The following is a 15,791-nucleotide window of genomic DNA, read 5'->3' on the forward strand; positions in this document are numbered from 1 at the left end:
GATAAGTGATACATTTTCTATGAGAAAATATAGAGTAAATTAAAGGAGATGAAAAATGGAGAGAGAGAAAATAGCAATGTTAGGGAGCTTGATGAGGATAGGCCTGATGAAAGATATTTAAACAATTTTTTTCATTTTACTTATTTATTCCCCCGCCCCAGTTTTACTGAGATATGATTAACATACAGCCCTGTATAAGTTTAAGGTATACATCATTGTGACTTATTTATATTGTGAAATGATTACCACAGTAAGTTTAGTGGTAATCCATTGACATCCATTTTCTCATATAGGTACAAAAAAATAAAAAGAGGAAAAAAATGTTTTTTCCCTTGAAATGAGGACTCTTAGGATCTAATCTCTTTCAAATATACCATACAACAGTGCTAACTATAGTCATCGTGTTGTACATTACAGCCCTAGTACTTATTTATCTTGTAACTGGAAGTGTGTACGTTTGGACTCCCTTCATCTAATTCCCCGTCCTGGGCAGATTCTTGAAGGAGATCTGGGACTTAGCCAATACTTGTTGTTTTCTTTTCTTTTTTTTTTTTTTAAATTATAGCCATCTTAGTGTGTATGAAGTAGAATCTCATTGTGGTTTTGATTTGTCCTTCCCTAATGACTACAACGTTAGTCATCTTTTCTTGTGCTTATTGGCCATTTGTGTATGTTCTTTGGAGAACTGTCAAAGTACTTTGTGCTTTTCTTTACAGAATTGTGTGTTTTTTATTGTAGAGTTGTAAGAGTTATTTATATATTCTGGATATTAAGCCCTTATCATATGTATGATTTGCAAATATCTTCTCTCATTCTGGAGGCTGTCTTTTAAATTTTTAAATAGAATTTATTCTTTAAAGGAGTTGTAGGTTCACAGCAAAACTTAATCCCCATACATGCACAGCCCCCCTCCCAGACTATCATGTCCCCCACCAGAGTGGTGATTTGTTACACGGGAGATGTCATTATCACCGCAGTCCATAGTTTACGTTAGGGTTCCCTCTTGGTGAAAGAGCACATGATTAACAATAAATCAAACTCTTATCCTCAGTTACTTAGAGTAACCTTGCTGAAGTCATTACAAATATTTTTAAACACATTTTTTCCTATTGGATGAATGTTTCTAAAAATATCATTTTTTAATGTTACATCAATGTGCAATTTAACACTGCTGAAAAGTTATCTAAACTCAGTTGCTCAAATCTTGGTCTAGAGACAAACAGCATTTTTGTCAGAAGTCAGGCCCCACCCCAGACTTAATCATAAACTGCATTTTAACAAGTATATGTGAACTAAAATTTGAGAGGCACTCATCTAAACAATACAAACATTTGAAAAAGTTTTCTGGTGAGAAGGAAGAGCTATTATTTTATTCTTTGTTTCCTTATTGACATATACAAATATATCAGGATTTTAATGGGGCAATAATTAGCTTTTTAAATATTAAAAATGATTCTGTGTATATTTTCTTAATGAATTTAATTGAACCATTTATAGTTAAGTCAAGATTTAATGCCTACGTATGTATTTAATTGCCTGATATAATTTATTGGCGATTTTAAGAAGTTTTAAAGAATGAACGTTCATGCATTTATTCAGCAAATATTTACTGAGCATCTACTATGTGCAAGGGTTCTAGTTACTAAGAATAATGCTGTGAACAGTACAGACAAATTTCCTGCTCTCATGGAGCTTGCTTTACGTTTGGTGGTAGTGGAAGGGGACACAGACAAAACAGAGTAAGTAAAATAACACAGCATATTTCATAATGACAAGTGCTCTGGCAAAAATAAAATAGGGAAAAATGAGAAAGAAGATGCTTGGAGTGGTGGTTATAGTTTTAAATAGGGCCATCGGAAAAGTTCTCACTGAGAAATTGACATTTAAGTAAAGATGGAAGGGGATATGGGGATATATGCATACATATAGCTGATTCACTTTGTTATACAGCAGAAACTAACACAACATTGTAAAGCAATTATACTCCAATAAGGATGTTAAAAAACAAACAAACAAAAAAGATGGAACAAATAATGGATTTGAGCCAAGTGATATTTGATGTATTTGAATGAATTTTTTAAAAATTCAAAAACATTTAAAAAGTCAGCAATAATTAAAACACGGTCCTTTCTATATTATCACCACATCACTAACAATTTCCTTTGATTTCTATGAATGTATAACTGTAATTCCCCTAAATAGTTATCCTTCAGGACATATTTGAGTTGACTCATTTACAGCCTGACTACCCTTTCTCATTTGTTATAGCAGAATTCTCTCTGTTTCAAGTAAACTGATGAATTTTGGGGGGAGAAGGGGCTATTGTTTGATGCTATGATATATATATGACTTTTTACTCACAGCAAGGTTATATTATAGCTGTTACTTCTACACCATATCCAGTGCTCCATCTAAAACTTTTTAGCATATCAGAATTTGTGCTCAGTTGTGGCAAAAAATGAATTTAAAGGTGTAGAGTGCCTCTGTGGGACTCTACTGGCACCAGTGTACACCATCCTGACCTAGCCTTGCATACTGGACATTTATTTATTTGGTTAAACATTGGGCATGTAATATAAGTGGCCCTGGAGCAAAAATAAAGAAAAATAAGATATTACCTGAAGAATTGTGGAGCTTCTTGTCTAGCTAGAGAAATAGGTACTTAAACATTCACCTTGCGAATGGGAGTTAGAATAAGTACAAAGCACTTTTGGATGGGTGAGGGAAAAGTAATTTAGTTAGGGTATTTAAATACTAATCCCAACATGGATTTTTACATCACCTTGAAAACAGCTAGTGTATTTTCAGAGACTTTATTAATCATGCACTATGAATAGCTTTTGTTTTCTTTGGGAGATTATGTTCAAAAGTAGGTCAGGTATCATAAGGTTAATAAACCAGGCTTCCTGTGAAGGATCTGCTGTCCTAAGCTTCAGGAATTCATTATTTGCAGGCTGTAGCCTAGTGACTGAGGTTTAGAAAGCTTTCACTGTCTTTCCAAGATTATCAACACTGATCCCTTTCTCATGAACTCAGTGTTGTAAAGTGACACGCATTAGGGTAATATTTTCAGAATTATGAAATCAGGTAGTCATCACTGAAGAAAAAATTATGACAATTTCTGAAAACCTGGTATTATAAATAGGATTTTTCCAAATTACCCAGAAACTCTTTTTTTTACATGGAATTAAGTATACTCCTTATAGAACAATTGTTCTGTGAAACAGTTTGGAAAGTATTATTTACAGAATTTATTATTACTTCATAGAATAAGGCAATACAAAGGAAATCACTGTATCACAATTTCCTGATGATGTCACCGAATAATAATTGGCACATGACATTAATTTTTTGAATTTTGAAATAATTGTGGGTTCATAGGAAGTTACAAAGATAGTACAGAGAAATTCTGTGTACCCTTCATGTAGCTTCCCTCAGTGGTTACATTTTATAGTATAGTATAATATCAAAACCAGGAAACAATATGGTTCAATATATGTGTATAGTTCTATGGCATTTTATTATATGTGAAAACTCATGTAATCATCACACTACAATCAAATATCCTGTCTCCACCAAAATCTCCCCTGAGCTATTCCTTTATAATTACATTTATTCTCACCATCCCTAACCTTGGGAAACCACTATTTTGTTCTCCATCCCTATAGTTCGTAATATTGAGAAAGTTATATAAATATGTAAATGCAGTTTGTGACCTTTTGAGACTGTCTTTTTTTCATTCAGCATAATCTCCTTGAGAGCCATCCAAGTTGATGTGTGTGTAAATCATTTGTTCCTTTTTATTGCTGACTCATGTTCCATGGCATGGATGTAACAGACCATAGTACTATTTTCCAGAGCGGTTATGCCATTTTACGTTACCACCAACAATGTGTGAGAGATCCAGTTTGTCCACATCCTTGTGAGCATTTGGTATTGTAGCTATTTTATCTTTATTATTGCTCTTCTTATAGGTATAGGTTAATATCTCGTCAGGGTCTTAATTTGCGTTTTCCCTGATAGTTAGTGGTGTTGAACATCTTATCATGTGTTTCTTTGTTATCTGTATATCCTCTTTGGTGAAATGTTTCTTCATGTCTTCTGCCCATTTTCTAATCAGAAGTTTTCAAACTGTTGAGTTTTGAGAGTTCTTCATATATTATAGATATAAGTCCTTCGGCAGATGTGTGAGTGGCAAATGTTCTCTCATAGGATTTAGATTATCTTAACATTCTCTTTACAGGGAAAGAGTAATTTTGATGAAGTCCAGTTTATTGATCATTCCTTTTAGGGATCATGCTTTTGATATCACGGTCAAAAACACTTCACTGAGGTCTAGGTCCCAGATTTTCTTCTATTTTTCCTTCTAAAAGTTGCATAGTATTATATTTAAGTGTGTGCTGCATTTTGTTAATTTTTGTTTAAGTTGTGAGGTTTGGGTCATTTTTTTTTTTTTTTTTTTTGGTCAATAGTTACCAGTTGCTTCATCACCGTTAACAAAGCTGTCCTCCCTTCATTTAACTGCATCTGCATCTTTGTCAAATGTTAGTTGGTTGTGCTTGTGTGAAGCTGTTTTGGGTTCTGTTCCATTGATCCAAGTGTCTGTTCCTTCATCGGTACCACACAGTCTTGAAAATTAAAGCTTTATAATAAATCTTAAAATTAGGTAGAGAGAGTCCTTCTAGTTTATTTTTCTTTTTCAACTATATAGCCTTAGTTATTCAGGTTCCTTTGGCTTTGCTTTCACTTTAAAAAAATATCATCGCTATATCTACCAAAAAAGTGATGTAACTTTGACAAGAATTTTATTAAATACATATATCAGTTTGGGAGAAATAACATCTTTAATAGGATGTCTTCCAATCCATGAGCAGTTTGTCTCTCCATTGTTTAGACTTTGATTTCTTTTCACCTGTGTTTTGTAGTTTTTGGCTTACAAGTCCTGTACATATTTTATAAGATTTACACCTAAGTATTTCATTTTTTAAGGGATTATAAATGATATTATATTTTAAATTTTGGTTTCTACATATTCAATGATGATATATAAAAACACAATTAATTATATATGTAGATCACGTGTTCTGCAACCTTGCTGAGTCATGTATTCTCAAATTTTTATAATACATTCCTTAGGTTTTCTATGTTGACAGCCATGTCATCTGAAAATTGGGACAGTTTTATGTCTTCCTTTCTGATCTGTGTGCCTTAAAGTTTTGGTAGAAATCTCCAATGAGACTATCGGAGCCTGGATATTTCTTTTTCAGGAATTTTAAAATTATGAGTTCCATTTCCTTAAAAGTTATAAAGCTGCTCAAATCATTTTGTGTTTGTTCTTTGCAAGGAATAGGTCCATTTCATAGAAGTTGTCAATTTAGTGCATTAGAGTTATTAATAGTAATCTTATATCATCCTTTTAATATCCATAGGGTCTATGATATCCCGTTTCATTCCTGTCATAGGTAATCTGTGTTTTCTCTTTTCTTTGACATTCATTTGAGTCTGAAAATACTAATTCATTAAGAAGAAAAATCTAGAAATAGATCTAGCTACTAACCTTTTTATAAATACAATATAAACAACTTGTCAAAATATGATATAAAGTTCAAGTTATTGAACCATAAAATCAAAGAATCATAGAGTTGGAGAGAAAAAAAGAAGTTACTCCATGCTCTTTGAAACAGGGATCTAACACTAAGACTTCTGTGAAGGATTCACTTTTGCTCAGTTACAATTGATCGTAAATTTTTTATCTATATCCTAGCACTTATCACAGTCTATTAATATATGAGAGAACGCCACTAAAACATGTTTATTGATGAATCACATCTACTGAATTGCTATTGATTGAATTGGTAACTGAGTCACCAACCAATCAAAGAATCATTTCTGTAACTTCTCTGATCTGGCAGACAATGGAGGTGGGAAAGGAAAAATAACCTGATTGCTGTTTGAACACTTTCATAGGAGAGAATACTCTGTCTCACATAAAAAGCCTTTTCAACTGTCAGGCACCCCTTGATATAATGATTTTCCTAATATTGAATCTACATTTCCATCTTTTTTCAGTATGGGTTTTGATGATAATATTTCTTACTACTTGTAGTTCTTCATAATAATACAACTTTAAGATTTAGAAACAGGTACCATTGATTCTGCACGTTTTTTCACCTTCCCCTTTCTCATGTTCATAGTTATGATGTCAATATATATATTCTTAGAATCCTTTAGTAGCATTTTATATGCACAGTTCAAGGCCTCTATTGTCTAGTATCCCTCTCATTGGATGGTTTAAATTCTCAAAGTTTCCCATAAACATGGGAATTAAATATTCATCAAATACCACAGTACTCTAATTATGAGTAAATTATCACAATATTGTGTCATTTTTTGCATAAGATAACATTCACACATCTTAAGAATTTTAATACTTTAGTTTTTATTTCTTTAGTTAGCCTTGTGTTGATTATATCTATGAAGAATGAATAGGGAGTTGGTTAAATAAAGAATAGTAAAGAAGGTTCCAGATGATAGGAATTGCAAAGGGTGGTAGCAAAAATCCACTGCGCCACCAGGGAAGCCCCAGCCAATATTTTATAATAACTATAAATGGAGTATAACTTAAAAATTGTGAATCACTATATTTACACCTATACACTCTTTTACAGAAACTATATATCAATTTAAAAAATAAGTAAAAAATTTATATGAAATGAATAAATGAATAGAATGATATCTTTTAAAAATTTGATGGTAGGATCTTAAAAGGCATTAGGTTGTGTTCTTTCAAAATTATGTCTGTTTTAAATGAAACATTTTTATACTTATAAAGATATTGATCGATGGAAAAATTATAGCATTTGGAAAGGGAGAAACTGGTTTGATTGATGATACAGCTGTAGACGAAGGGATCATTTTCTTCCTGACGGCACACCTGTCTGGCACGGGCATTAATTGCTCCATGAAATGCCAGGAATTGGCATCTGCACAGAAGACTATTTGCTACTTGTCTCGCATGGCACCTGTGGGAAATAGTAGAAAATGAAATTATAAGTTGCTCCCTCTTACCATAGTGATGTGTAATTCAAACCACTTAGGCCCTGCTTGCTGTGTTTTCCTCCACTGGTATTTTAGAATTAAACTTTCCAAGGAAATATATCTTCAAAACTATAGTAAATATCAAAAGCAAAAATATGGTTTACACTATAGAGATTCATATAGCAGTATTTGTATGATTTTTTTTTAACAAATCTGTTTTTCAGCAACACACATCATTTCCTATACAAATGGCCTTTCTAGATGCTGGTCTATATGGAAATCTGGTCCTCATGGGCTGCTAAGTTTTCCAACATAAGGGCAACTGAATTAGTTACTTCATTTTATATTCTTAACCAAGATAAGAGTTCAGATTATAAACAAGATGGTGAGTTGGGGTTCATTATTATTTTAGTGAGATTTACTTCCCAGTCCTTTGAGAGGATACTTAGGAGAACTTTAGCATTCTGAACTAAAAGAGGCTGTAGGAATTACAGTCTATTTTAGGACAGAGTAAATTTTCAAAAGAAGTTTCAAATGTAATTTAGAAACTGAATTAACAATTGAATAGAAAATAGGACCCAACTACATGTTGTCTACAAGAAACCCACTTTGAATATAAAGATATTTATAGGTTAAAGGTAAACGTATGCAGAAATATATACCATGCTTACATGAATGGAAAGAAAGCAGGAACAGCTATTTTAATTTCAGACAGAACAGACTTCAAAGCAATGAACATTATCAGGGATAAATAAGGGCATTACACAACAGTAAAGAGGTCACTTTTCTAAGAAGACATGACAATCCCATGACAGTCAACCTGTGTGACATAAAAAACTTCTAGAACTGCAAAGAAAAGAGATGAATCCACTATCATAGTTGGGGATTTTCACACCCCTCTATCAGAAATGGATAGATCCAGCAAGCAGAAAATCAATAAGGACATAGTTGGACTTAGAATACTTACTATCCTGGAAATGGAAGAAAAACTTAAGCAATGTTAATAATAAAATATTTTTAAAATACCTGGGAGATAGTTGATATTTAATGTAACTCAACATATTTAATTTCTGCAACTTATTATAATAAATTAAATCATTAGTTTTAACCTTTTCTGTTTCACAATTTTCTTATCTCTAAAATAAGTCTATGTTTTAAAAAATAATTACAATGATTAATAACTTTTGCTTTAGGAAGTACTTCCCAGCTAAACTGTGTTGCAGAATAATAAACGTCCTAAATTCCCTACCAAGGTCTGAGAAGCAAAGATGAGAAGAGAGAAGAAATAAATTACATTGACCAAATAGGTGTTTGCAGGAGGAACTGTGTGTAATGCTGGAATATTGCTCACGGATTTTGACACAGGGACCAGACTATTGAAGAAATAAACTTAAATGAGCCATGGAAATAGCTGTGTGTAACAAACTAAACTATTCTATTTTAATGTTGCAGTCAGGATAATATTGTAAGGTTTCTAACATTACATGATGTGGCAGGATTACTGCAATTTTTTCAATTTCTTTAATTGAAGTATTGTTGATTTACAATGTTGTGTTAATTACTGCTGTACAGCAAAGTGATTCCATTATACATATATATACATTCTTTTTTATATTCTTTTCCATTATAGTTTATCACAGGATATTGAATATAGTTCTCTGTGCTATAGAGTAGGACCTTGTTTATCCATTCTATATATAAAAGTTACATAAGGGCTTCCCTGGTGGCGCAGTGGTTGAGAGTCTGCCTGCCGATGCAGGGAACATGGATTCGTGCCCCGATCCAGGAAGATCCCGCATGCCATGGAGCAGCTAGGCCCGTGAGCCATGGCCGCTGAGCCTGCGCGTCCGGAGCCTGTGCTCTGCAACAGGAGAGGCCACAACAGTGAGAGGCCCGCGTACCGCAAAAAAAAAAAAAAAAAAAAAAAAAGCTACATAAGATTACTGTATTTTTTTTCTTTTTTAAAAGTTCATTTATTTATTCAGCAAATTGAGCAATTATTTGCCAGGCACTGGGAATATAACAACAAAACTGAGCAAATTCTCTCCTTCATAACACATGCATTCTGATGAGTGAGGAGTGGGGGAAGACAAAAAATAAGTCGGTAAAACATATAATGTGTTAGAAAAGTGCCCAAAATAAAAATAAACAGTGAAGCAGGACAGAGTTGAGGATAGGAGATTTTACGTACACTGATAAATAAGGACCCACTGAGAAGGTGATGCTCAAATACAGATCTGATAGAAGTGAGTGGACAGGCCATTTGGGAAAGAATCCAGGCAGAGAGAGTAGCAAGTTCAAAGATCCTGAAACATGAGTGTGTTTAATAAGATTACTGTAATTTGTGATTGCATGCTTTATCTACTAATTTCCTTTTTCTCTCCACCATAAATTGGAAAATGTTTTCCAGGTACCTGCAGTGGCTGCTGTGATTTTGAGTTTGATCTTTGTGCCTGGGAGCAGGAACAGGATGATGACTTTGACTGGAATCTGAAGGCTAGCGGCATCCCTGCCTCAGGCACACAGCCGGCTGCTGATCACACCTTGCGAAATTCATCTGGTCATTACATCTTTATAAAGAGCTTGTTCCCGCAGCAGCCCATGAGAGCAGCCAGAATTTCAAGCCCAGTCATAAGCAGAAGAAGCAAAAACTGCAAGGTATGGGGAAAAAAACAGAAATATTATGAACAACTTCTGATGGAGTTAAGTACAGAAAATGAAACGGCCAGCACCAGACCAACAAATGAGTTTGAACGTATTCAACTTGGAACATGTGAGGGAGGTAGAAAGTGAAGTAAGGGTGAAAGGGAAGGACCATTAGAGCTGTTGGAAGAATTTATCCTGTGGATAAGTTCCATAGATAAGGAATTTTGGAAACCATTGGAAAATGTCATGCTTATTATCCATAACCACGGGTAGAACAAAAGAAGCGAAATATCAGTTGTGTCCACTCAGGGAACTTATTGGAATTATGGGAATTTCACCATAAGAAAGAGAATTAGACAATGAGAAATAGTATAAGGTTAAATATTTCCAAGAACTAATATGCGTCATAGTTGGCACCATGATAAAATGGTTGAAGACGTCTTCATGGAAAAGGAAAGACTGAAATTGACCCTTTAAAAAGTAGAATTGCTAGGGGCAGGAAGAAAAAATGGTTTGGCCATTATGCTGTGGAAATTTGAAGAAAACATAAGAGTGTTTAAAGTATAAATAGAGTTGTATGGATCTTCATATGATGACTATGCATTTGCAAGGACCTTCACTATTTATTGTTTGCATGATTGTCTATTTTTATTCCCCAAAGGATTTGAATCAGCTAGGCTAGGGGCTAAAGTTATCTTTACATATAAATTAAGCACTCAGAGATGACTTCACAGAATCTTGCTTATAAGAGATTAATGCGTGAATACATTTGCCATTTATTTATATTTACAGCAAGAAATGCAATCTCCATAAGCTCTGAACACACGTATTCTGACTGGTGTATTCCCCAATGTCTGAACACTGAAAGGAAAACAAATTATATTCAGAAAGTTGCTAGCCAATCAAAGAATCAGGCTGGGAGACAATAACATGATTTAAACCTTTATTATCTTCAAATTGTAATATTCTTGTGTACCTGTCTCCTCAATAGACAGCCCTAACCCCAGAAGGGGACATATTAAATCTTTGCTCGAAGGCTCCCCAGCTGTACCTGTACTTATCACAGATGTTTGTTCCTCTGTTTTATACTGACCATCCTTTACATCCTACCATTTCCCCAGTCTTAAGACATGTTAAACCTTTAGTTTGTGTTAGGAGCTTTCCTGTGTCATCTTAAATTGATTTCATAGTTTAATTCTCAGGGAATAATCACATATCTCTTCTCTCTTCAGGCAAATTTCATAGATTTTCTGCAAGAAAGTGACACTCTCAGAGTTTTAAAGACGTAACTCAGTCAGCAGTCCAGAATGGATGTAATGAATCATACACAATTATATTAAACTTTATTTAATTAGTTTGGCAAACATTGAGTTTTAGAAAAGCAAAAAAGTCAAACTGAAATTGTATATATTTCATGTTTAATTTTTAATCAGCTTTTAAGACTAGAACTAATTTACAAATTTCAGAATATGGGTATATAGATTTATAGATATAGACTCAACATATATAAAATCTGGTATGCTGGGGTTTATTTTCAAGAAAATATTGAGTAATTTGAAAGACATCAGAAACAGACTCCTGAGCTTTTCTTTTCAGACTTCCTCTAAGAATGTTCAAAAGATTTTTTTTTTCATACTGTAGTTACTAAGGATCTCATTCATCTCTATTTTTCCCTGGTCCCAGCACTATAGTTCCCACTGTTTTAAACACCTGTGTGAGAATAATGAAGTATGCCTAGGAGAAATGTCAAAAAATTAATGATGAGTTGTTCATTTTATGAATATTTATGATATAGATTGAATACAAAGAAGTAAGGAAAGGTCATGCTGGGAATGATTGGGTCTCTCATATATAAACATTTGTTTATCAGGTAAGCAGAGTGACCTTCCATAATTTCATGAAAATCCTTTCTGTCACTTGACCTTGTGGAAAACTTCAGGGAGAAAAAATCAAATTGGAGATTTTTCTTCCTTTTGAGGGATGGGTGGGAGGCAGGAAGGGATGCAGACATAGATTGATGAGGGTAGAGATCAAAACTCTGAGTAACTGAAATTTCCAGTGAAAATGCCTCCTTAGAAGAATTTAATACTTAAGAGATTTTTATTCACTCATGTTGCCCTGTGATTAGGTTACATTGTCATCAAGTGTTCTCTGTAGAAATGGAGTATTTAGATGCTTGTTTGCATGTTGACCCAATGGCATCATTCAGAAAATGGCCTCAAGAAGATAAGGAAGTATTTACTCTGACATAAAACATATGGCTTATGCTTTCTGTGCAAATAAGAAGACAAAACAAGGGAGAATACTGGGAAGACCACACCTATGACTGCAAGGGCTCCAGACAGACGTGCTATGCCTGTTGGGTAGTTTCCTCTCTTGCCTATTGATGCTGCTCAAGTGGCTGGCCTCAGACTCTTTGTGTTTCTCACTTTGTGACACTCAGGTTTGACCAGTCCTCCCCAAACAAGCCAAAGTGGTCATAGAGCTCATGTTTTCCAACAGTAATGGATTAATCAATAGAAGAAACATTTTTGGATCATAGAATAATACCTGAAATTCAGGTATTATTCATTAGCTAGGAAATTTGCATAGAGTTATTTACATGGCTTAGCTCTTCTTGGTGCTCTTTGAAGTATGCATTGCATATATTGTCTAATCACATTCTTTACCCTTTAAACACATTCATTTTTCTTTCTCTAGAATATAATATCCATGAGTGCTAGTCTTTCCAAAATGTGATTTTCCTGTGTGAAGATCACCCACCATTACTCTTTTCCCTCATTCATAAAAAAGACAAGACAAAAGCTTAAAAACACTCTCAGTCCCTGTTGTTCCTAACTCATATTCTTCTTCCTCCTAGAATGTCCCCTGACTTTCTCCATCTGCGTAACAATCACTAAAAATCTGGTAAACTACATCTTTGAAACATTGAAATGTTAATCCCTGGAAATACTTACATTAATTTTTACTTGGGGGTACAACTCTCAAGTCTGCTCTTCTAAAGCGTTTCAAGTAAAATTTAGAAATCGCTATTCTGGTGGTTTTGCTATGTATAGTACAGCCCTGAGGATCTTGTAGAACTGAAAATGTGTTTCAAGTGCAAGGATGTGGTAGAATAAACAATAAAGTACTCTGCTATTTTGAAGAAAATGATTTAAGTTTCATGAGATTAGAAATGATTTTCTTTAGTACCTGATATTTCTTAATCATGAAAAGTCTTTCTAAATAATACATCACTTTTTAATGATATTTTTATTCCTTTGACAGTGGATCTTAAGAGTTTGTGGAGGAATCCTACTTTTATAAGTCACAGAAAGGAAGTGAACTCTGCTCCTTTTTCAACTAAGTTTCTATTTGATCCTTATTGTACTATTTTCCATGTTTTGCAACATATGATTTAAGGCTGGCCTAACTTCATTCATTGGTAGAGCACTCACAGAGCAGTAGAACATACAGATCTAATTTTCCTTCAGGAATCTGTTAAGAAAGGAGAGGACAATATGATGCAATTGAAAATAAGGTGAAATTAATTGTACTAATTATATATACTATTCTGATTCTTGGTTACAGATAATTTTTCATTATCACATGTATGGACATGGCATTGGAGCGCTCACTTTGATCCAGGTGTCAGTCTCAAACCAAACGAAGGTCCTACTTAACCTCACTATAGAACAAGGCAATTTCTGGCAGCGGGAAGAATTATCCCTGTCTGGTGATGAGGACTTCCAACTCAAATTTGAAGGCAGAGTTGGGAAAGGCCACCATGGAGATATTGCACTGGATGACATTGTGCTTACAAAGAACTGTCTATCATTCCATCACTCCATGAAAGAAGAACTCAAAGTGCCTCTTCCAGCAGGTACATTTCAATTTGTTTCTGTGGTGCTTTTGCAGAGTGGTAGGTGGGAAGGAAGGAAATGGAAAAGAAGTGACATAAACACCTAGTAAATCATTGTTTTCATAAAGAAAAATCTTTTTGAACCTAAAATGTTATCTTTCAAGGCTTTACTCATAAACTTGTCTTCCAACATTTCTCCAAGCTTTGGTATATTTACCAGTTCCCCAGTTCCTAGTTTAGTCAATTTCTTCTTAGATCAATAAACTAAGACTCCTTTGTTTTCAGTCTGATTCATAATTCAGTCCTTAGTAAATATTGATTCACTCTTAATACAATATAAGAACATCAAGAACAGACTTACTCAGTTTTAATTAGATGTTACTGTGATTATGTTATTTACTTTATTCTTTTTAGACCAATACTTTATTCATTTGAATGTTGAGTTTATATATTTAAATAGTTTAGATGATTGAATATGTCCATCCATTTACCTAAAAATTTAGGGGTAATTTGTCTAAATAATTAGATTATTGGTAGATGTCCAATATTATACATACAGTGACAATATTGTAAGAAGTGGAAATAGCAAGTAGCATTAATTCATATAAAATATTAGAGGATGAGATGAAAATGCAGTATATAGTGTTACAATGACAAAAGAACAAATTTTGGGACTTCCCTGGAGGTCCAGTGGTTAAGACTCTGCACTCTCAATGTAGGGGCCATGGGTTCGATCCCTGGCCTGGGAACTAAGCTCCCACATGCTGCATGGTGTGGCAAAAAACAGATTTTATCAGTTGATAATATGGCACATATTAATATTTAAACCATGAGTTTGGAGTAGAAAATAAAAGTGCCATTCATTTTGCATATAAATTATATCTTGTAACTAACAAAAACAGAAGTGCTTTAAGAAGAATGACCTCATTTGTTTGTACTGATTTTTAACATGGTGGGTGGAATGGGGAACACTGCCATTTCTGCCATAACTTCCTCATACATTTTAAAGGGAGTGTTTTAATTTGGTTAAGAGTAGGTTTCTAGATAAATATTTTCCCATTGACACATAGTTAAGCCAGGCTCCTTGCCTGATGTTTCCAGCACTATATGGAATAGTACAGAGGAAAAGAAACATTTCAAGACTCTGTTGAGGGGTAAGTATACTTATGTGAATTTAATGTAAAAGAATTTCAGATACCTCAGACTAATCTACTTTCTTTTTCTTTTTTAACATCTTTATTGGAGTATAATTGCTGTACAATGTTGTGTTAGTTTCTGCTGTATAACAAAGTGAATCAGTTATATGCAAACGTATATCCCCATATCCCCTCCCTTTTGAGTCTCCCTCCCACCCTCCTTATCCCACCCCTCTAGGTGGTCACAAAGCACCGAACTGATCTCCCTGTGCTATGCAGCTGCTTCCCACTAGTTATCTATTTTACATTTGCTCTTTCACTTCGTACCAGCTTACCTTCCCCCACCCCGTGTCCTCAAGTCCAGTCTCCATATCTGTGTCTTTATTCCAGAACTGGCCCCCGGGTTCATCAGAACCATTTTTTAAAACTCCATATATATGTATTAGCATACAGTATTTGTTTTTCTCTTTCTGAGTTACTTCACTCTGTATGACAGACTCTAGGTCCATCCTCATCGCTACAAATAACTCAATTTCATTTCTTTTTATGGCTGAGTAATATTCCATTGTATATATGTGCCACATCTTCTTTATCCATTCATCTGTCGATGGACACCTAGGTTGCTTCCATGTCCTGGCTATTGTAAATAGAGCTGCAATGAACATTGTGGTACATGACACTTTTTGAATTATGGTTTTCTCAGGGTATATGCCCAGTAGTGGGATGGCTGGGTCATATGGTAGCTCTATTTTTAGTCTTTAAGGAATTTCCTTACTGTTCTCTGTAGTGGCTGTATCAATTTACATTCCCACCAACAGTGCAAGAGGGTTCCCTTCTCTCCACACCCTCTCCAGCCTTTACTGTTTGTAGATATTTTGATGATGGCCATTCTGACTGGTGTGAGGTGATACCTTGTTGTAGTATTGACTTGCATTTCTCTAATGATTAATGATGTTGAGCATTCTTTCATGTATTTGTTGGCAGTCTGTATATCTTCTTTGGAGAAATGTCTGTTTAGGTCTTCTGCCCATTTTTGGATTGGGTTGTTTGTTTTTTGATATTGAGCTACATGAGCTCCTTGTGAATTTTGGAGATTAATCCTTTGTCAGTTGCTTCATTTGCCAATATTT

General features: G+C 34.3%; 1 protein-coding gene across 1 annotated transcript in view; it reads left to right on the forward strand.

The window, feature by feature from the left end:
* MALRD1 (MAM and LDL receptor class A domain containing 1) overlaps positions 1–15,791 on the forward strand; it is a 604,410-nt gene that overhangs the window by 260,017 nt on the left and 328,602 nt on the right. Inside the window, exons 26-27 of the mRNA XM_027121490.1 lie at positions 9,449–9,696; positions 13,255–13,546. Coding sequence (XP_026977291.1) covers positions 9,449–9,696; positions 13,255–13,546 — 540 coding nt within the window. The remainder of the gene's footprint in view (positions 1–9,448; positions 9,697–13,254; positions 13,547–15,791) is intronic.

Source organism: Aethalodelphis obliquidens, unplaced genomic scaffold, assembly GCF_003676395.1.
Source record: "Aethalodelphis obliquidens isolate GAN/ISIS:26980383/991018 unplaced genomic scaffold, ASM367639v1 scaffold23, whole genome shotgun sequence".
Classification (NCBI taxonomy): domain Eukaryota; kingdom Metazoa; phylum Chordata; class Mammalia; order Artiodactyla; family Delphinidae; genus Aethalodelphis; species Aethalodelphis obliquidens.